Genomic DNA, 23,494 nt, shown 5'->3' with positions numbered 1-23,494 from the left:
CCTGAGAGTTCACAATGATTTGCATGTATGTTGCTTTTGCTTTTTTGGTGCAATAGTTCTCATTTATGTGTAGTTACATGTTAGGTTTCCTTAAATAATCGATCTCCTATTTGCAAAGTTTGAGTTATGGCAAGGGCATGCACTCTGCCTGCATCCACAGGTTCTTCCTGGTGGTCCCAGTGGGCGTGGCTCCTGTCCCACCGGCTGGGAATGCCACGTCCCACACAAAGCCCCCGTCTCCCTACTCAGCCGCCCCCATGGGCTGGAGCAGATGGCACCCTGAACTCCCCAGCCTGGTGCCTCGGCGCCTTCTCTCCAGCCCTGATCTCCAGGGTGGAACTGCTGCTGCAGTAGCCCGGCCACCAACATCCTCCTTTCTTCTCCTTCCGCATCTGTGACACCCGCGCGCTCTCTAGCCCAGCCCACCTCCGCCCAACCTACCCCGCCTGGAACCTTCTGGAACACTCAACACTCGGGACTAGGGCAGCGGAGAAGAGCAGACACGGAAGGCCAGGGTCCTGCTCGCGGCGTCGGAGAGGAGCGATTGGGGAGAGGGGCGAGCACGCATCTCCACCCATTCTCTCCCACCAGCTCCATTTGGTGACCGCGAGGGCGAGTTGGTGTCTCCAGTGACTCCAGGGTCCCTCCAGCGCCGGTCGCGCGGTTCCCGGGGAGGGCTCGGTTCTCCGAAGCCCGGGATTCTCAAGGCGGGAGAAGAAGCTCCACCCAAGCCTCAGGTGCAGCAGCGAGACAGCTCGGTTCGGGACGGACTCTGTCTTAAGGTGAATTATCCCTTTGGTTCTGGGGCTGGCCTGGACTTTTGGGGAAGGAAAAAGTCAGGCTAGTGGTGAGGGGATGGGAAAGCCTGCACACCAGGCTGTGCGCGGTGCCCATCTGCCTTATTTCTTTGCCTTCTTTCATTTGCCTGTCCTGTCAACTCTGTAAACGTTCGTAGGGAGGCTCTGATGAAGTCTGTCGGCCACGCTGGCCCGGCAGGTGAAGCGGCTCAGGGTTTTCTTCCCCAGGCGGTCCCCACCAGGAAAGAACTGGGAGAGATGGGGGTGAGAGGGGCTAGGATTTTGGAGGGAAGAGTCCTGGCGCGAACGAAAGTGAAAGTCACCAACTGGTCTGGTCGATCCAACAGCAGTTACAATAAGGCGGGGGATTTTTTTCAAACCCTTATCCCCACCCCGGACCCAGGCTTACGGTGAGCCCACCCCTGTCCGCCAGACCAGCCGCGTCTCCGCGGAGTTCCTCCCGGAACAGCGGGCCTGCGCTGGGCGCGGGATTTGAGTCCCGGTGCTGGCGGTGGAAAAGGCGCGCGTTGGGTCGGGGAGCGCGCGCCGAGCTGGGGTATTCCCAGCATGTGGGCGCGGGCTGGGGGCCGACGGAACTGGGGACCTAGAGGCCTGGGCCAGAAGCAGCGCCCACCTGGACGGGCTGCAGGAAACTGTATTTCAGTGGCTGCTCCTTGGCCTACTGGATGCTGGGAGGGATCGGAGTGGTGGGCTCAGACCAGGCTTAAGGTCCAGAGAGGGAGGGAGCGGCTCAAGGAAAGGAGGGTGAGGAGAGCAAGAGAGGAATTGATTTCTGGGGAGCTGTCTGGGGGCTGGAGGAGGCCTCCCGGGGCGGGCTTTACTGCTTTATCCCTTTCCAATAGGAAGACAAGCAAGCCCTTGAGGTCTGGGAAAGCTTGACTTCGCCAAGTATAAAACAGAAGGTGTAGTGGGATGGCCAGAGGCACTTCACGTTGTGATATCCCATGGTTCAGCCCGGATACTGTGCACGAAGGAGGAGGGAGTGCTGCAGATCAAGTTTTCTTAAGCTCTTACTCTCCTCAAGTACATGCCAACGGACTGCAAAATTCGTTCTTCTCTCTGCCTGTGCTGCTTGCTTTCTTTGATCTGTGTCTTTTAATCACTCCTAAAGTGCCTGAATTTTTTCTCAAACAGCAGCAGCAGCAGACACGGAGCCCCCAAATATCCTCAAATATTGGGTAATAAATTCCTGCCTTCAAGGATCCTGCAGTATAACCTAGTTCCTCCTTGATATAACCACTTTTGTTTTTCCAGGGTCTCTGCTGCTTAAAAAGTATCACTGTGGTAAGTGTATTGATATTGATGATAGTAACAATAGTAATATTTACTGGGAGACCTATTGCATTCTAGCCACTAGTATAAGGGCTTTACATTTTTGTATATATTTTTAGACCTTCAAAACAATGGAAGTTGATTCTAACTCTGCTCCTGTTTTAGGGTGAGAATATGAGGCAGGGTAACAATCAGTTAACATACACAAGGTCCTGAAGCTCAAAGACAGCAACCTGATATTTTAACCCAGATGGTCTTGTTAGAACTAACATTGAAGAGCCAGCACTTTCAAATGCATTACCTTATTCAGAATCATTTCCTCCTTTTACAGACAGGAAACGATGACTCAAAGTGGCTGAGGGGATTTACAGTCAAGGAGAGAGCTGGGATTCTCACTCTGTGGCAGAATGATTTAGAAAATAAACAGAGTCTTTATATAACTTCCACTTGACCAGAAATTCAGGGGCTAGAGCATAAGTTAGACAAGAATATGAAGAAGCAACCGGAGAGGTGAACTTTCTACAGACAACTACTCTACTCTCTGCAACAAATCAATGCTTTCTTCTAGGATAAAAAGAGCTTTAAAGACACAGTTGAGGCAGGCGCAGTGGCTCACTTGGCTAATCCTCCGCCTGTGGCGTGGGTACCCAGGGTTCTAGTCCCGGTTGCCCCTCTTCCAGTCCAGCTCTCTGCTCTGGCCCAGGAAGGCAGTGGAGGATGGCCCAAGTGCTTGAGCCCTGCACCCGCATGGGAGACCAGGAGGAAGCACCTGGCTTTTGGCTTTGGATCGGCACAGTGCTGGCCATAGCGACCATTTGGGGGGGTGAACCAACAGAAGGAAGACCTTCCTCTCTGTCTCTCTCTCTCACTGTCTAACTCTGCCTGTGGGGGGAAAAAAAAAGACACAATTGAGTATGATTTATATACTTCATTTGGATTTTGGTGTAAATGAGTTAGTATTATAATTTTTAAATCAGTAAACTTTAGAAATTTAAAGTGATAACTGGGGCTGGCGCTGTGGTGTAGCGGGTAAAGTTGCTGCCTGCAGTGCCAGCATCCCAATTGGGTGCCAGTTTGAGTCCCAGCTGCTCCACTTCCAATCCAGCTCTCCGCTGTGGCCTGGAAAGCAGTGGAAGATGGCCCAAATCCTTGGACCCTTGCACCCACATGAAAGACCCAGAAGAAGCTCCTGGCTCCTGGCTTCAGATTGGCACAGCTCCAGCCGTTGCGGCAACTGGGGAGTGAACCAGTGGATAGAAGACCTCTCTCTTTCTGCCTCTCTTTCTCTCTGTGTAACTCTGACTTTCAAATAAATAAATAAATCTTATTTTTTTAAAAAGAAAGTGATGGCCGGCGCCGTGGCTTAACAGGCTAATCCTCTGCCTCGCGGGGCCGGCACACCGGGTTCTAGTCCCGGTTGGGGCGCCGGATTCTGTCCTGGTTGCCCCTCTTCCAGGCCAGCTCTCTGCTATGGCCTGGGAAGGCAGTGGAGGATGGCCCAAGTGCTTGGGAGACCAGGAGAAGCACCTGGCTCCTGGATTCGGATCAGCGAGATGCGCCGGCCGCAGCGGCCATTGGAGGGTGAACCAACGGCAAAAAGGAAGACCTTCCTCTCTGTCTCTCTCTCTCACTATCCACTCTGCCTGTCAAAAAAAAAAAAAAAAAGTGATTATTACAGTTAAAGTGACATGATGTCTCTAACTGAAATGATCTAATAAAATTTTAAAATGATGTAAATTTGAAAAAAAAAAATGAACTCTCATTAACTACGTGATAGGTATGTAAAAGTCCATCATACCATTCTCGTTTTTTTCTGTTTTGAAAGGTTTATGATAAAAAGCCTCAAAAGTATACTCTCTGGAGTTTGGTGACCTTGAGTAAAAGTTTAACCATTCCACATATTCAACTTATGTACTAGTAAAATGGGACTAATAAAAGCCATCTCACAGAGTTGTGAGAACCACATGAGGTAATTTAGGAAAAGCATATAGAATGTGAAGTCATCCATTGCAAGCCTACTCCACTCACTGCCGGACTATCTTTACAAATGCATCTTTATTGAGGGCCTGCCATGGGCCGGGCATTTTCTTAGATGTTGTTGAGGCCCTGGCAATAGATATGGCTGGTACCCTCAATGATGTTTACTCTTCCATTGTATCTCTCCCTTTTAAAGATTTCACTATTTTATTGAAATTATTTGTTCTTTTCTGCAGAGACACCAGAGGAAAGAAGAGGAACAAATATCTTTTTAGACAGAAAACTAAAACAGTAGCTAAAGTTCCTAACTATCATCTTGGGCAAAGAAATAACATTACAAATTTGTTTTTGTTTGCAGGGTACCCAGTTCTTCTCGCTTCCTTTTCCTTATAATATTGCCATTCCTATCTTAAACAGAGATCAGAATTTAACATCAGTGTAACTAGAACATACTTTTGAATTCTCCATCTGCAAAATCCTCTGTTGAGTGTTTATACCTGCACTTGAATTCCATCTCTGCTGGGTGGTCCTGGCCGTGGTCAGATCCCTTCCCTTCTCTAAGCTGTACTTTCTCCCATCTACAGAATGCAGACATATCCACTTTTCACGGTGTCTACAGATGCTGACAATTGCAGACAGTTTTCATAAAGTGTGTTAGCGTAGTTCCTGGCATATAGTGTTCTGTGAAAGAGAGTTTCTGTTGTTGAGGGGATTGTAGTTGGTAAATAAACTACCTACTTACTCTGTTAATGTCTCCAGGGAGAGGGAGGCTAGAGCTGCAGGGGTAAGATGGCATATAGGATCCAAGTTCATTTTTTTCCACTGTAGAGCTAATGACAAAGGTGAAGATGCTATTATAACATGAACTTTTTTGAAATTTGTGTTTCAGTGGAAACATCTAATCATCTTCAAGGCCATCATGAGCTCTAGGAAGCGTAAGTCACAGAAGAGCCCGTTCAACTGTACGAAGAATAGGAAAATTGTTGACTATCTTCAGCAGGTATGTCTACACTATGCTTGTATTATATTTAGCCATCTTTGGCACTGAGTTTCATAGTTCTTCCTGTGAAGAAATAACCCTTGTGTGTGTTGGGAATATTACAGAAGTTAGAATCTTTCTTACCCATTTTTTTCTTTCTAATTTGGGGGTACTGGTGGGGAAAGGAGTAACAATATAAATCCTGACCATATCAGAGTAATCTTTAATAAAAGGCTGTTGTGACACTTCCTAATCAACAATGAAAACGTGATGTCAAGCATCATGTGTTACAGTAAACTATGGGAAAGAAAACCACAAAATTAATACTATTATATATCACAAAAATGTATACCATTCCAAGTAGAGCTGATATATTTAATCATTTTTTAAAGATTTATGTATTTATTTGAAAGTCAGAGTTACACAGAGAGAGAAGAGAGGCAGAGAGAGAGAGAGAGAGAGGTCTTCCATCTGCTGGTTCACTCCCCAATTGGCCACAATGGCTGGAACTGCGCCGATCCGAAGCAGAAGCCAAGGAGCTTCTTCTGGGTCTCCCATACAGGTGCAGGGGCCCAAGCACTTGGGCCATCTTCTACTGCTTTCCCAGGCCATAGCAGAGAGCTGGATCAGAAGAAGAGCAACCAGGACTTGAACCGGTGCCCATATGGCATGCCAGCGCTTCAGGCCAGGGCATTAACCCACTACGCCACAGCACTGGCCCCGATATATTTAATCATAATGGTAACTTACATCTGTGTTGTGCTTTGTAGCTAGCAAAATAATTTTGTTATATATTTGTCCTTATGATAACCCTTTGAAGTAGGCAGGGAGGATGTTATGATCCCCAATTTGTTTAGAAGGAGGAGAAAAAAGATGGGAGTACCGCTTAAGACAAGAATGAAGACTTGATCTTAAATTTATTAACATGAAGTCAGGACTGTTTCTACTATGTGAACTCCATTATCATATCCAACCATTGTATTATTTCCTGAGTTTAAAATGCTCCTTGAATTTATCAGGAAGAATATTGGTAGGCATCTGAGAATGTACCTTAAAAACTTTTAACTTGTTTTATCTTGTCCTGGTTCTAGAAAACCAGAACATCCACATGTCTATGAAATCCAAGATGAGCCTCTATCTGTTTTCCTCTGAACTACTCCCTGAATTAATAACAATAGAGAGTCTCTATCTTCCTGAGAATCCTTTGGGTAGCTGAAGTCTCAACACAGACTGCTGCGGAGTGTATGACAAGGATGTTTCTTTCTGACAACATGATGTAAAGTGATGCTTTTTGAAAGTTTGTTTGTATGCATGGTCAGAATAAATTCATTTCCCTTTTATTTTCCCCTGTATTCCTTCTATTTTTTGACCCAGAATATTAGCTTTATTACAAAGAAGGAAAACAGAGGTAAAGTTATTGTGTATCAGTCATTGTGCTGGATAACAATGATGTTAGGCTTAATTTTCACAAGCTTCACCACAATCCTTGTTGTTCCCCTTCCCAGTTAGTGGTATTGCTGGCATACGAACTCTTGTCTGTTGACACCATTGCCATGTGAAGTAAATGTACCTTTTAGATGTAGAAATCTGATGCTGTTAATTTTTCAGTGGATGCTAGTTGGTTAATCATTTTTATTTAATTTCTATGCTCTCCCTCACCCCTAGTACTTAAAAAATACTCTATGAAATGAATACTTAAAAATTATAAAAAGCATAATCATAAATTAAAATTTACTAAAAAATGTATAGTTTAGTGGGAAACAATACTGGACTAAATGTGAGACTTCTGATATTTCATTATCACTTATTGCTTATGTGTGACCTTTGGAAGGCACTTATAATAAAAACTTTCTGTGCCTCAATTCGCCCATCAAAAGACAGAGAGGCCATATTTGTTTCTCCTCATTTCTTTGTGAATTAATTGAGATACCAGGGAAATAGCTTGAGTTCTTTGCATGACAGATGTTGGGTGAATCATGGAACTTATTATTAGAGATAACTATATTTTAAATTTTTTTATTTATTCTTTTGAGTGATAGAAACCAAGAGAGAGCACTTCAATATGCTAGTTCACTCCCCAAATGCTGACAATGACCAGGGCAGAGCTGAGCTGAGGCTGAAGCTCAGAGCTGGAAACTTAACCCACATCTTCCAATTGGGTAACAGGAACCCAGTCACTTAAGCCATCAGTGCTGTCTCCCAAGATCTGCATTGGTCGGAAGTTGGAGTCAGGAGCTGGAGTTAGGTATTAGACCCAGCCACTCTGATGTAGGATGCAGGTGCCTTAACTGGCATCTTAACCCTTAGGCTAAATGCATATCCCAGAAATAACTCTATTTTTATAAACAAACATTTAATGCCTGATAATAAATCATGGTAACTTATTTTACCTGAATTTGGTGTTTTAGGAACAAAATTTTCAATGCAATCCATCACTGTGGTCAACAAAAGTAAAAATTACATGCATGTATGAAAACAGTTGATAAGACCTGGAATATCAATGTAAGAGAGCTGGTAGATTTTTAAACACCTGGAAAAAAGTTGTATTTCTTCCCTCATATTTCTTAGAAAAATGCACTATTGTAATATTTTCAAGAGCTTACCTGAGTCATGTGGCAGGAAAGTCAGCTTATATTTTGGATGTCATGTCAAATTTAATTTTATTCTAATTTAAGATTAGACCTGAGTTTCCAATAGAATTTCTGTGAATTTCATATGACAAAAAGAGAAACAAAGACTAAGGTTGCACTCAGAAGTTTAAAGTATCTAACATTTCTTTTTAGGTGCCTAAAGAACAGAATGATACCAGTGTTCCTCAAATGAAGGTAAAATCCAAAAAACATCTAAATGATATAAGCAACGCCACAACTCAACAATTCCATTCACCTAAGAAAGTTGGAGGAGACCAGACCACACCCAAAAAGAAGACCATTAGCTTTACCTTGGCTGTAAACCAGAGGAAAAACAAAAGCATGAAACACGTGCTCACACACAATGAGAATGATAGCTTGTATGAGGCACTCAACACTCTTGAGGCAGTCAGGGAAGAGATAGAAACTCGAAAAGACGGAGAATTGCTGGTGCGTGGTACAGAAGCAATTGAGGGCTACATCAACCTTGGAATGCCCCTCTGTTGTTTTCCTGACAACAGCCATGTGGTAATTACATTTTCCCAAAGTAAGCTAAAAGAAGATTGCCAAGTATTTGGCCGGCATGACAAGGCCTCTACTGACTGTGTCAAGTTTTGGGTTCATGCAATTGGGAAGAAGCAAAGAAGACTTGTTAACCGTGGAGAACTTCACAAAGAAGGCTGCAAACTCTGTGTCTATGCTTTCAAAGGAGAAACCATCAAGGATGCTCTGTGCAAAGACAGCAGATTTCTTTCCTTTCTAAAAAGTGACACTTGGAAGCTCATTGGTAATCTGGACTCCATTTTTGAAAGCACACAGCCAGTTGATGCACTAGAGGGTAAGCTCTTTCAGGTTGAGGTTAAGAAAAGAATGGGCCCTGAGGCAAAAACCCCTCAAAATTCTGAGTTAGAGAAAAGAAACACCTGTGTGTTGAGAAAAGAAATTGTGGATCAGTATCCCTGTTTGAAAAATGAAAGTGAAAAAATCAGAGAAAACTTCAAGAAAAAAATTGAAAAAAGAACAGGGAAAACATTATTTAAATTGCATAGAACAAACTTTGGTAAACTGACAAAAAACTCTACTCCAGTTACATTAATCAAACGTCTTTCACAGCTCAGTGACTCCGTTGGGTTCCTATTCTATAACAACAATGGAAATGAGGGTTCTGCCACCTGCTTTGTTTTTAGCGGGCTGTATATCTTCACTTGTCGGCATGTAATCAGTAACATCGTGGGAAATGGGATAGAGCAAAGTAAATGGCCGGACATCCTTGCTCAGAGTGTAAGGGTGACATTTTGTTATGAAAGGTCCGATGAGAGAGAACAGAACTGCTTTTTCATCGAGCCTTGGTTTGAAATATCTGGTGTTGATCTTGACTATGCAGTCCTGAAACTGAAGAAAAACGAACAGGTACCTGCAGGACTGTATAATGGAATTGCTCCTATACCCCTTAGTGGTTTGATTTATATCATTGGCCATCCAGATGGAGAAAAAAAGTCTACTGATGCTTGTACTGTGATCCCTCAGGCTGAACGAGAAAAGAAATGTCAGGAACATATTCAGGCTAGGAAAGCAGAAGAGTGCCGATATTGTCTGCCGTATATCCATATGTACACTCAGAGAAGTTTCCAGGGAATAACTCACAATGCAGATGTGATTACCTATGATACTTCTTTTTACTTTGGGGCTTCTGGCTCCCCAGTGTTCGATTCCTATGGTTCACTGGTGGCCATGCATACTGCTGGCTTTGCTTATGAATACCAAGATGGAATTTCCAGTATCATTGAGTTTGGCTCTGCTATGAAGTCCATCCTCCTTGATATTAAAACAAATAATAGTGAGTGGTATGAAGAAGTATGTGTAAATCAGCAGGAGGTAGAAATGGAGAGTGATGAGGATTGAGGATGGGTGAGAATTCAGTCTATTTACTGTCATTGCAGTGTTTATTCCATAGGCAATTAAAATGGTTTTCTAAATTACAAAATGGCCAGTTTCATAAAAATAATAATCATATTATATACTGATTCTTAAGTGAAGGCATTTTTCTAAGCACATGAAGGTATTAATCCTAACAATTCTTTGAGGTAGATTAAGTGAAAAATAACTTTGTATCAACTAGAATACAGTGATTACGTGATGCTTACTGTGCTTTTAGTCTTACTCCATGCAATCTCAGCTGCTTAGGTCAGCAACTTTTCCCTTACATCCTGCATTCTTTCCTTTGACCCCTAAATGACTTTTAATTTTTATTTGTTTATTTTCATTTATTTGAAAGAAAGAAATTGTATCCACTGGTTCGCTTCCCAAATACCTGCACCAACTCCGGCTGATTCAGGCTGAAGTCAGGAGCACAGAATTTAATCCGGGCTTCCCACATGGATGGCAGGGACATAGTGCTTGAACTGTCACCTGGTGCCACACAGAGTGTGCATTAGCAGGAAAGCTGGAATTGGGAGAGACCTGGGACTTGAACTCATGCACTCCAGTATGTGATTCCAGTGTCCCAAGCACTTTACCAAATATCCCCCGTATAATATTTAGATGTACACATCAAGGTTCACTCTGCTGTAAAGTCATGTGGATCCTAACATGTGCACAATGTCATGTATCCAACCATTATGGTATCACACAAGGCAGTCTCACCACCTTAAAAATCCCCTGTGCTTCACCCACTTATCCCTCCCCTGAACCTTTAGGCTTTTTACTTTTCCAGAATGTCTTATAAATGAAATCACATAGTATGTTACCATTTCAAAGCAACTTCTTTCATTTGGATAAGGAACTTATGTTCCTTCATGTCATGTTCTGGATTGATAACTCATTTCTCATTTTCTTTTGTCACTGATTAATATTTGGTTATATGATCATAACACAAACTGTTCAATAATCTTTTGAAATATCTCTTAGCTGCTTCCAGTTTAGGTGATTATGAATAAAGTTTCTATAAACATGTATGTGCAAGTTTTTGTATGAACACAAGTTTTCAACTTGGGTAAATACCTAGAAGAAAAATGGATGGATTGTGTAGTAAGACTATATTTAGCTTTTTTAAGAATCTGCCAGACTGTCTTCTAAACTGACAGTACCATTTTTCATTTGCATGACCAATGAATAAAAGATCTTATTTCCACATGCGTATCAGTGTTTGGTATTTTCAGGCTTTTGGTTTTGTGCTTTGGACTTCAGGCATGATAGTTTTCGAATGCCTTGAATTCCTCGGTGGATTAAACAATTTAAAAGTGAGGTTGGGACTGTCATGAATGGTCTAGGATATGCATGCATAGTATCAGCCTAGGTTCAGACAGGAGAAGAGCCACTATACACATTATAGGAAGAATATATTTAATTAGGAAATAAGAGTTCTGTGAGTATGGATAGATTAGAAGGAGAGAATAATTTAAGATTACAGCCAGAAGATGCCAGCCTAAAATATTGGAAAAGGGAAGAAATAGATATTGATGTGGAGAAGTCCAGGGAGATGCCATATCTTGTCACCCTAATGGCACCAAATTATTAAATTACAGAGAAGTTGCAAAGTTGGTACATCAGATACAACATACAAGTGATACCTTGTGGAGATATTACAAGATCCTCTCCAACCACCATGATCTTCCAAGAAATCATGACTGCCACTTAGTTTCCACCCTCCAAATTTCTTAGGCATTTTGGTCTTTGACAGATGGTAACGCAAGGGTTCTGCAATAAATAGCTCTCAGCTTTATAAGAAAGTGGTAGTCCTACTAAGATGACAACATATAACTAGCCTATGACACATATAACATGTGCACACATACATAACTGTAAATTATTTTTAGCTGGGTGGTAATGAGGCAGTTATCATAACATTATCTTACAACTGATTGCTAATGTCAAGTTATCTGTGCATTTATTGTCCTGCAAATAAATTATGCTATAAGTAGATCTTATCACCAGGTATTATGGTGCATCTGAAATATTCTGCAATGTTTAATACCTTGTCCCATCAGAGTGAAGTATGAAGTTTAAAAACAAATTAAAATTAGATACAGGATAAAAAACAAATCCTTTCTCTTTTGACCATCCTTCTTTTCTGTTTTGCTTATGTTCTGCATCTGAATCCTAAATGAGCTCACAAGAGCTTTAAACATGGTCTCTCATTTCTTATTCCTGCCCCCAATTCATTTCTAGAACATTCATTTCAGCACTTTACCCTTATCCATCTTTCACACTGAAAGACAAACTCCTGCTTTCAGATACACTCCCTTCCCCTTATATACTTTCAAGGCAGCCACAAAGAATTATGAGTATCAAATTCTGAAGACAATATCACAATATATATATATTCAGTGTTTTTTTTTGGCAAATAACTTAAAAATCTCTGATATTTGACATCTGTAATTTGTTTTAATTACATAGCATACGCACTCTGCTTAAGTACCTTACATATGTTGGCTCTAAGTCCTCACATCAGCCCTATGAGGTATGTACTTTTATTATACCCATTTCATTTAGGAGAAAAATGAGACACAGAAGTGGAGGAATTAAAAGGAATTAATGAAGCTGTGCAGTGATGGACAATTGGAGCATGAATGGCAGTCTGGCTCCAGAGTCCATGCTCCCAACTCTTCTATACAGACTCTCAAAGTACAAGATGAAAATAAGGAAAGTCCTTGCCAGGATTAAATAAGGTGCTCTCAATCCCTTTCCCCCTTTTCCTTTAAACTCTGAAAGACAATTTGATGAATTATTATTATTATTTTTTTTTTGGACAGGCAGAGTTAGAAAATGAGAAAGAAAGAGAAAAAGGTCTTCCTTCTGTTGGTTCATCCCCCAAATGGCCACTACGGCCGGCACACTGCGCCAATCCGAAGCCAGGAGCCAGGTGCTTCCTCCTGGTCTCCCATGTGGGTGCAGGGCCCAAGCACTTAGGCCATCCTCCACTGCCTTCCTGGGCCACAGCAGAGAGCTGGCCTGGAAGAGGAGCAACTGGGACAGAATCTGGCACCCCGACCGGGCTTAGAACCCGGGGTGCCAGTGCTGCAGGCAGAGGATTAGCCTAGTGAGCCACAGCGCTGGCCATGATGAATATTTTTTGGGTTAGGTTAAGAGATTTATGATCTGAAGGAGAATAGGTCTAATATTCTTTGGAGTTCTACATGAATAAGGGAGAAAGGAGGAGGAAGGGGGTGGGGAATTCTTTTTTTTTTTTTTAGATTTATTTTATTTTATTTGAAAGAGTTAAATAGAGAGAAAGAGACAGAGAGAGAGGTCTTCCATCCACTGGTTCACTTCACAAATGGTTGCAACGGCCAAAGCTGCACTGATCCAAAGTCAGGAGCCAAGAGCTTCCTCTGGGTCTCCCACGTGGGTGCCGGGGCCCAAGGACTTGGGCCATCTTCCACTGCTTTCTCAGGCCACAGCAGAGAGCTGGATCGGAAGAGGAACAGCCAGAACTAGAACCGGTGCCCATATGGGATGTGGGCACTTCAGGCCAGGGCTTTAACCCACTGCGCCACAGCGCCGGCCCCTGGGGAATTCTAAAGATGGGAGAAAAAACCTGCTCTATTTCCCATCAAATCCACTGATGTTTCAGTGAATTTTCTTTTTTTTTTTTTTTAATTTTTTAGACAGGCAGAGTGGACAGTGAGAGAGAGAGACAGAGAGAAGGGTCTTCCTTTTGCCGTTGGTTCACCCTCCAATGGCCGCCGCGGCTGGCGCGCTGCGGCCAGCACACCGCGCTGATCCGATGGCAGGAGCCAGGTGCTTATCCTGGTCTCCCATGGGGTGCAGGGCCCAAGTACTTGGGCCATCCTCCACTACACTCCCTGGCCACAGCAGAGAGCTGGCCTGGAAGAGGGGCAACCGGGACAGAATCCAGAGCCCCGACCGGGACTAGAACCCGGTGTGCCGGTGCCACAAGGCGGAGGATTAGCCTGTTGAGCCACGGCGCCGGCCTCAGTGAATTTTCTACAAGCTCTGTATTTCTTAGTTCATGTGCAGTGAGATACAATCTTTTGTTGGTACACAGTCATGTGAGTTTTAAGGTATGCATAGATTCTTGTTGTCACCACCACTACCCACATACAGAACAATTCTCCAAAGATACCCCCTTATGATCCCTCGCAGCTGAACCCTTGCCTCCCCTGACAACCTCCTTTCCATTGTCCTTAAGGGTCTTTAATTCTTAGTTTTTCATGGCATCTTGATTTTCCTTCCACCTCTCAACCACCCCCTCTCTGCTTTCTCTCTCTCTCTCTTTTTTAAGATTTATTTATTTATTTGAAAGTCAGAGTTACAGAGAGGCAGAAGCAGAAAGAGAGAGAAAGGTCTTCCATCCACTGGTTCACTCCCCAGTTGACCACAATGGCTGGAGCTGTGCCAATCCGAAGCCAGGAGCCAGGAGCTTCCTCTGGATCTCCCACATGGGTGCAGAAGCCCAAGGACCTGGGCCATCTTCTACTGCTTTCCCAGGCCATAGCAGAGAGTTGGATGGGAAGCGAAGCAGCTGGGTCTTGAACCGGCGCCCATATGGAATGCTGGCACTTCAGGCGGCATCCTTACTCACTATGCCACAGCGCCGCCCCTCTCCACTTTCTCTTGTACTACCCAAATGTCAAAGTTCCTGTAGAATCCCGTCTTTGATCCTTTCACCTCCCTATTCACTTGGCAATTGCAGCTCTTGGAGCAGCATCTCTATCACTTCTATGCATATGGCTTCATGATTATCATTTCTTTTTTTTTTTTTTAATTTTTGACAGGCAGAGTGGACAGTGAGAGAGACAGACAGAAAGGTCTTCCTTTTTTTGCCGTTGGTTCACCCTCCAATGGCCGCCGCGGCTGGCGCGCTGCGGCCAGCACACCGCGCTGATCCAATGGCAGGAGCCAGGTGCTTATCCTGGTCTCCCATGGGGTGCAGGGCCCAACCACTTGGGCCATCCTCCACTGCACTCCCTGGCCACAGCAGAGAGCTGGCCTGGAAGAGGGGCAACCAGGACAGGATCAGTGCCCAGACCGGGACTAGAACCCGGTGTGCCGGCGCCGCAAGGCGGAGGATTAGCCTAGTGAGCTGCGGCGCCAGCCGATTATCATTTCTAGCCCAGAGATCTCTCATGAGCGCAAATCTGCGAATCAAAAGGGTGGATACAGTTCTTTCAAACCCTGGTGTTAAACTAACCATTCTTATATCCCAAGCCCCAAATTCCCAGTCCAGATCTACATCTTTCCTATTGTCTCATTTCTACCCACAACTCTACCATCAAGACTAAGATCTCCCAGACTAGATCTCTGAAAACATTGTTATCATTTCCCACATGCATTATCAACAGTTTGGCGCAATCAGTAGCTTACTGCAAATGTGAGTCCCCCCTACCCTGCTTTCATTTCTTTACATTCTCTATTGTTTCTTCCATCAGTAACTTTAACATGGAAGCTAGTACTTGACAATTATGGCCTTTCCAGAAATTTGAATTCACTATCATGTTTGAACTGTTCCACAATCAGTAAGTGGGTGCCACAGTCATGTCAGTTTTGCAGGGAGATAATTACATATCCTGGATGTAAGGTCATCCTGAGCCAGGGAGCAGGTTTTAAATCATGGGTGTCTAGCTCCAGATCCAGGAATGGAGCCACAACATACACTCTAGAGCCATCTGAGACCTAGAAGTCTATCCTAAGTCATCAAGGATAATAAAGCCAAGTGTGTCTCCTGGCTTCCCTGGGGACAAAGTATCAGAAGTCATGAGGATCTGAAAAAGCCCACAGTGTAGAAGTTGGCACAGCAGTCCCATGGCTGGGAGAAAGAAGTCTATCAGTTTTCAAGGTGACTACCTTATGGAAATTCACCCCCTTTCTCCCGTCTTACTCAGCCAGAGCCAAACTTGGCCACCGAGTCACTCATTTGCCAGCAACAAGGTCTCTGGATCTTCAGAGTCCCCTTCTTTTCCTCCACAAAACCTCAAGCATTTGCTGCAAGGTAAGATGTGGGAATCAGTGAGCAGAAAGGCAGTCTGCGTCTCTGCTCTATGGTATGGTCATCTGGGAGTCTCGGGAATTGAAGTGTCAGGCTGAGCAGAGAAGGAAAACTTTTTATTTAAGAGGATATGAGGTGGAGCTGGGGTTGGGAGTTAGCCAAAGCACAGTGAAAGTCCTAACAGGCATAACCCTGAGGAACGTAGCTTCCTTGAGGAGGAAGGAAGCATGTGGTCAGGAACACTCCCACCATGATAATAATGCATCAGGGAGTAAATGTATATTTAGTGCCATTCAGGCGGTCACAAGCTAATTGGCCAGAGAAATAGAGAAAAGGGAGAGGAAGTGAATGGAATAGTGTGGGAAGGTGGATATCAGGAGAGAGAACTTGCCAGCATGGCATTGACGACTTCGCCAATATTGAGGTGTGTGCCGGGCATCATGTTAGAGTTGTTGGTGGAGAACAAGCTTACAGTCCTTTACTGCAATTCACTTCTTTCTCCAGGTATCTACCAGCATGTGATTGGACCTTTCCCCTACACTGCATATCCTCCCCAGGGAGATATCCCTGGCCAAAAAAATACAATACAATGTGATCATCAGAGTAAGCTCTGAAGCATCCAAGTCATCCCCCCAGCCCATTCCCCTGTCCCCTGTAGGTAATCTGGTTATCACATTATAGAGTTCCCAAAGGAGAATGGGAAAGCCCCTCTGTGGTTAAAGACTGAAAGGCAGAGGACTTCAAGATGCTATGTCCTAGTACCACGTCGCCACCTGCCTGAGGCAGCCACCAAGTGCACTCCTGAACAAAGGCAGGCATGTTTAACCAGGAATTCTGTAGCAAACATCACTGCACCTGAGGAGGCTTCTTCCATCTGGCGTCCCCTTTTGGGGATGGCTCAACTGCCATTCATTGACTAACAAAGGAAGGACATAAAAGGCCTTGGTAGCCAACTGAAAATGGTATATCCTAGAGCTCAATCAGTCTAGCATTATCTTAGTTCTACAAAAGTGGCAAGTATCTTCCTAGGGGACACTTTGTTCTTTACTTCACCACATGGATGTTGTCTTCTCTCCCAGGGAGGGTTGACCCTAGCATCGGGTACCACATGAAATCAGATCACTTTAATCCAGTCAGGGACAAACTGACCTGAGACCTAGTTACAAAATGTTAAGGCTCTGGTCTGCCTCAAATCAGTTCCACTTCTACAGTGTAGCCCTCTAAGGGTTCCAGCTCAGCTGTTTACTTCTACCCTGTGCCATATCAAATTCAGAGTTCCAGTTTGTAGTCTCATGAGCACTATAAGTATTTCATGAACTCTATTTCTCTTTGCATTGACTTACTCAGGTAGGAGAAGGGCAAGAAAATTAGTGCTATCCTTAAGCACCCAGAGGATACAGGAATGGTGATCCCTGCTATGTATGCATTTCCTCTCAGCCTGATCCATGCAGAAACCTCCTAAGTCATAGAGAATGACAATTGCTGACCACAAAGTCAACTGACTGGCAGCCCAATTGCAGCCACCAAGCCAGATGCAGTTACTTTGCTAGAGCAAATGAGCCCTGACTTGGGTATGTGCTACACGGCCATTGATTGGATAAATATATTGTTTTCTGTGGCTATCAGAAAAGGGGATTGGTGAACAGTGCAACTTCGATAGAACATCCAATAAGGTATGTATTTTAGCTTTGCTCCAGCATTCTATTAAATATAGTCTTCCTTTTGTTACAGTACAGACAGAAAAGGCCTGCTTCCTTCAGACCATCATATCTATCCACTATCAATGACATTATGTTAGTCAAGCTGGGCGGGCAAGAAGTAACAAACTCATTGGAGGCCTAGTTCTCATGCCTTTCAGATGAAGTGAAATAAACCCAGTGGAAAATTGGAGGCCCACTCAATCAGGGGCATACCAGAATGTCTCATTGCAAATTAAAATAAATTACTGAACTTGCATAAAGCCCTATGAAGAAGAAAGTACACTTGAAATCGGACATGACCCCTTAAAATTTATATAAAAATATGGCCCCTTAAAGTTCCTCAGAAGTTCTATCTGGGTGCCACTTGTGCTACAAGAATTTGGGGTGCCATATGATTTCACCATGGGCTTATTACTAAATCCCCAATATTAATAAGCCCGAGAGGGTTCTTGCCTAATATTTAGAGAAGACTTCTAAATACCGGCATGGATAAACGAGGCAGCATCGTATGTTTTAGGCTTTTATTTAGTGCGAGAGGTACCTAGGAAAGTGAAGGCTTTAGTTCAGATTGGAGAGAGGGGAAAGTCTGGGGACTAGGGTAGCATCCATACCACTCAGAGAGCAGGCCAAAGCCACATGCAGCAAGCACCTTGAGCTGCTATCCACCGCTTATCACCGGCAGCAAAGCAGAGGCAGAGCGCGTTTTGGGACCCTCCCTGCCTTTTTATATATTTTCCACAGGGGAGTGGCTTATGGCCAGGTGGGCACTCAGGTATGGTCAGATAGAGCCTGATGTCACATGGGGGCGTGGTAGGGGTATCAGGTATGGTGTAAGGTCACACAGGGGCGTAGCAAAGGCATGGTCTTCCAGCTCACAAGCCTAATCGATGTTAGCCTGTATGCCTGCCTACTTCACACTGATGGATACGCCTCTTTCATTCTAAAGGTATCCTATTTCACACCTGAGTGTACTGCTGCATCCCATTTACACAGGGACATGGTAGGCTGCCGGCTTTGAATAGGACCTTACAAAAGGGCTCCACAGAAGATCCGAGCTGTGGTGGAAACAGTGCTTCATCTTAGACCATGACAGATCCTAAATAACTAAGCACAAAACAACAAAGTGACAAAATATATGAAGCAAAACTCAATAATTAAAAGGAAAAATACACAAATCCACAACTATGTTGGAGAATTCAATGCTGCCCTCTCGACAATTTATTTGACAGTTTTACAGAAAATCAGCCTAGGTATAAAAGAACTAAACCATGTCATAAACCAACAGGATCTAATAGACATTTATGGAACATTTCACCCAACAGCAATGAAATGCACATTCCCACAAGCACTCACCAAATATAATGAAAGATAGATCAAACAGATCCCAACAAATTTGGAAAAGTTGAAATCATATAAATTTTGTTCTCTGGCCACAATGGAATAGAACTAGAAATCAGTAACAAAGATAATACCAAATTCTCCCAACACTGGAAACTAAACAATACAAGTCTAATGCATGGGTCAAAAAGAAATTGTCAAAAAAATTTTAAATAGATTGAACTGAATGAAGTGAACAAAAAACATACCAAAATTTATGAGAATAACAGTTCTGAGAGTGAAATTAATAGCACTAAATACTAGAAAACAGGAAAAGTTCGAGCCAGCACTGTGGCAGGTAAAGCCGCTGTCTGAAGTGCCAGCATCTCATAACAGTGCCAGTTCAAGACCTGGCTGCTCCACTTCTGATCCAGCTCTCTGCTATGGCCTGGGAAACCAGTAGAAGATGGCCCAAGTGCTTGGGCCCCTGCACCCATGTGGAAGACCTGGAAGAAACTCCTGGCTCCTGGCTTCAGATCGGTGTAGCTCCGGCCATGGCAGCCATTTAGAGAGTGAACCAGTGGATGGGAGACTCTCTCTCTCTCTCTCTCTGTGCCTCTCCGTAACTCTGCCTTTCAAATAAATAAATAAATCTTAAGAGAAAACAAGAAAAGTCTCTAATCAACAATCTAAGCTTCTATCTCAAGAATCTAGAAAAAAGAACAAAAGAGGTAGCAGAAAAAAAGAAATAAAATAACAATGGAAATAAATAACTGGCTCTTTGGAAAAATTAATAAAATTTACAAACCATTAGCAAGATGGCAGAGGGGCAGACAGTGAGGGGGGTGTTTGTGTGGGAAGGATAGAAGGGAGAGAGAGAGTATTAAAATCAAGAATGAAATAGGAATGTAACCACAGACCTCAAAGATATCATTAGTATAATAAGAGAATAATATGAACAACTCTATACACATAAATTTGACAACTTATGTGAAATGTTCAGTTCCTTAAAAATTATGAGCTACCACAATAAATAATTTGAATAGACATGTAACAACTAAGGAAATTGTAAATTTAAAAGCTCAGGGAAAAGACATTCCCAGGTACAGATGACTTTCCTGGAGAATTTCACTAAACTTTAAAAAAAAGAATTAACAGCAATTCTACACAGCCTTTACAAAAAACAAAGGAGAGTAGAATACTTCTCAACACATGTTCTGAAGCTAGTTTTATTGTGATGCCCAAATCACAAACACAATTTAAAGAAAAAGAGAAAATCAGAGACCAGGCTCCTTCATAAATATAGACCCGAAAATGTTAACAAAATATTAGCAATATTCAACTAGATTTAAAGAGAGTTACATGGCATGACTAACTAGATTTTACTTCAGAGATGCAAATCAGATTCAAAAGCTAAAAATTATTTACTTTAAATGAGTGAAATTAATCGGACTTGCCCCAAATGGTGGAGTTAGAAACGTGCCAGGGGATTCCAATACAATCCCATCAAGGTGGCATGTACCAATGCCATCTCACTAGTCCAAGTGATCAATTTCAGTTCACAATTGATGACTCTGATAGGTCTAAGAGTCAAAGGGATCACACAAACAAGACTAGTGTCTGCTAATACTAACTGATAGAATCAAAAAGGGAGAGAACGATCCAACATGGGAAGCGGGATACACTGCAGACTCATAGAATGGCAGATGTCCTAAATAGCACTCTGGCCTCAGAATCAGCCCTTAAGGCATTCAGTTCTGGATAAAAAGCCCATGAGAGTATTTTAGGCATGGAAAGCCAAGACACTCTGCAAAAAAAAAAAAAAAAAAAAAAAAAAAAGAAGAAGACCTAAATGAAAGATCTCTGTGAGTGAGATCCCAGTGGAAAGAGTGGGCCATCAAAGAAGAAGGTACCTTTCTCTGAAGGGAGGAGAGAACTTCCACTTTGACTATGACCCTGTCAGAATAAGATCGAAGTCGGCGAACTCAAAAGGCTTCCATAGCCTTGGCAACTCATGACTAGAGCCTAGGGAGATTACTGACACCATAAACAAGAGTGTTAAATTGTTAAGTCAACAACAGGAGTCACTGTGTACTTACTTCTCAGGTGGGATCTCTGTCCTTAATGTGTTGTCCAATGTGAAGTAATGCTATAACTAGTACTGAAACAGTATTTTACACTTTGCGTTTCTCTGTGGGTGCAAACTGATGAAATCTTTACATAATATATACTAAATCAATCTTCTGTATATAAAGAGAATTGAAAATGAATCTTGATGTGAATGGAATGGGAGAGGGAGCGGGAGATGGGGGGATGCGAGTGGGAGGGAAATAATGGGGGGGGGGAGCCATTGTAATCCATAAACTGTACTTTGGAAATTTATATTTACTAAATTAAAAAAAACTTTAAAAAATAAATGAGTGAAATTAAGCATGTTTTCATTTGATTATTGTTTACCTCCTTTGCCTATTTTCCTGCTGGACTATGGTCCTTTTGCTTTTTATTTGCCCAACTCATTATATAGTGGAGCCATTAATTGTAATGTAAATTTAAAAATATGTATCTAGATTTTTCAAATAAAAAAATTGAAAATCAATTGATGTAACCCATAATATTAGCCATTTAAAGAAGAAAAAATCATGTCAATTGATACAAAAAGGCACTTTATAAAATTCAGTAAATGATCATGATAATTTAAAAAGCTCTCAGAAAATGTAAGAATAGAACACTTACTCAGAAGGAAAACTTACTCGGCTTGGTAAAGAATACCTACAGCTATTAATATACTTAATGATGAAAAAGTAGGATTCCAAGATGTTAGAATAGGGAATAGGTGAAATAGGTCTTCTCTAGGCTATGGGAAATTTGTATTTAAAAAAAAAAAAGTAGAGAAAGTACATTCCCATAGGAGAGTTGGCAATTCTGCAGAAGGAAGAAAGATGCCATGGATCTGTGTAGACGAGCAAAAGTGCAGCAACTAGCATAGACACAACAAATAACCACAGCAGCCCTAAGCCTGAGAAAGCGCCAGCTTTGGAGAGCAAGCTGAGATCAGACTGCACAACCTGTGCCTCTGGTGATACAGCCAGGAGAGCCCAGTGGGCTACACTGTCTTTGAGTCCGGCCCAGAGCCCTTAGGAGAACAGGGTGCCAGCTTACCCAGCAAAAAAGTAAAAAGGCATATCTCTCTCCCAGTGCCCCCCACAACAGTGCCCAGCAACCTGCTGAGAAGGGGCAGGTGCCATTTTGGACATAAGTAGGTAGCAGCTACTGCAGCTCTTATGCACACACCCAGCAACTGGCAGGGACAATCGCCATCTTATTGGCAGAAGCAACCACAGCAGCTCTGGTGAACCCTCCTGGCAATGGGTGGGGAGAAGTAGCCATTCCAACATTAGTACCAGCTGCAGAGACTCTTATATGCACCCAGAGCACACACAGGCACCTGGCTCTGGGAATGTCTCAGCCTCTCTATGGATGGGACTGGCTAGCTGGGGTAGAGTGGATCCTTTGCACCCAGTGACTGTAGGAGCCTGAGTACTGAGACTGTGGGAACTCTGTGACTGCATGAAAGGGTGCAGGGTGTAGCTGGGTCTCTGGGCAATCACTAGGAGCAGCTCCACATGCTTAGAGCCCCCCGATTTGTCTGGGGTGGATCATTGCAGTGGGATCTATGCTCACACTGAGGACTGCACAGATCCTTTGTACAGTTCATGTGAAAGTGTGGATGAGTATTGCACTCATTGAGGACTAACACCTAGGCATTGACCACCTTAGAAGAGAGGATGTGAGGGTGTGATTACATCAACAGAGGTGGCCATATATACCCACTCTCCTGTTAACAAGAGGCAATCTACCACATCCAGTGTGGATGTCTCCCTGGATACTCGCCCCACCCTGGAGCACTGACAGAGCTCCCTGGCCATACCCAGTACACACCTCTAGGTATTCACTAAAAGATCAGACATTCTGCTAAGCCACAGAAACATAGTTCAAAAATAAAAGTCATCAGAGGAAAAAAAAACAACAAGTATACCCACAAATGCCTAAAAATATATGTGGCTTTCAAGAAACAAGATTAAGGAAGACAAAATGTCCCCCTACAAACACTTCAATATTAGAATGTGAAGATGAAGAGATTGATGAGATACTTGAAAATGAATTCAAACAATCAATCACAGGAAAAATCAGAAGCAATGAGAAGCAAATTCATGAATTAAAGAAATCCATGCATGACACAATGAAAAATTTTCCAAAGAAATGGAGAATTTAAAGAGAAATCAAAATGAAATACTAGAAATGAAGAATTCAATAGGTCAAATTGAAAAATGTGGTGGAAAGCCTTAACAACAGACTTGGTGAGGCAGAAGGATGAATATCCAAGCTAGAAGATAAATCTTTAGAAATTTTTCAGTCAGACCAAGAAAAAGAAAAAATTAGAAAACTTAAAAACAGTGTAAGAGATTTATGGGATACTATCAAATAGTCAAACATACTGGTCTTAAGGGTTCCTGAAGGTGTGCAAAGAGAGAATGGCCTAGAAGGCCTATTTAGTGACATAATTACAGAAAACTTCTCCAATTTAGAGAGAGAAAGGGATGTCCAAGTACAGGAAGCATATAAAACTCTTAACAGACATGACCAGGAAAGATCTTCAGCACAACACTTGTAGTCAAACTTCCAACAGTAAAACACAAAGAGAAGATTTTAAAAGTGCATGAGAGAAATGCCAGATTCCTTTCAGAGGATAGCCAATTAGATTCACAGCTGACTTCTCGTAAGAAACTCTATAGGCTAGGAGAGAATGGCAAGACATAGTCCAAGTCTTAAGAGAAAAGAAAACTCAACCCAGA

The 23,494-nt window shown here is 42.8% G+C and overlaps 1 protein-coding gene across 2 annotated transcripts; it reads left to right on the top strand.

Annotated features, from left to right (window-relative positions):
* The first annotated feature begins 477 nt into the window (after nt 1-477).
* FAM111A (FAM111 trypsin like peptidase A) lies at nt 478-10,628 on the top strand. Of its 2 annotated transcripts, none has more exons than XM_062196083.1 (3): nt 478-782; nt 4,957-5,067; nt 7,830-10,628. In XM_062196083.1, the coding sequence occupies exons 2-3, from the start codon at nt 4,987-4,989 to the stop codon at nt 9,576-9,578; spliced, it is 1,830 nt and encodes a 609-aa protein (XP_062052067.1). In that variant the 5' UTR covers nt 478-782; nt 4,957-4,986; the 3' UTR covers nt 9,579-10,628. The 2 variants fall into 2 exon arrangements, with proteins under 2 accessions (XP_062052067.1, XP_062052068.1); XM_062196084.1 differs by lacking the exon at nt 478-782 and adding an exon at nt 822-1,207.
* Nucleotides 10,629-23,494: the final 12,866 nt, after the last annotated feature.

Source organism: Lepus europaeus, chromosome 7, assembly GCF_033115175.1.
Source record: "Lepus europaeus isolate LE1 chromosome 7, mLepTim1.pri, whole genome shotgun sequence".
Taxonomy (NCBI): Eukaryota; Metazoa; Chordata; class Mammalia; order Lagomorpha; family Leporidae; genus Lepus; species Lepus europaeus.
The sequence above is the reverse complement of the archived record's forward strand: the minus strand, read 5'-3'. Positions and strand labels throughout refer to the sequence as shown.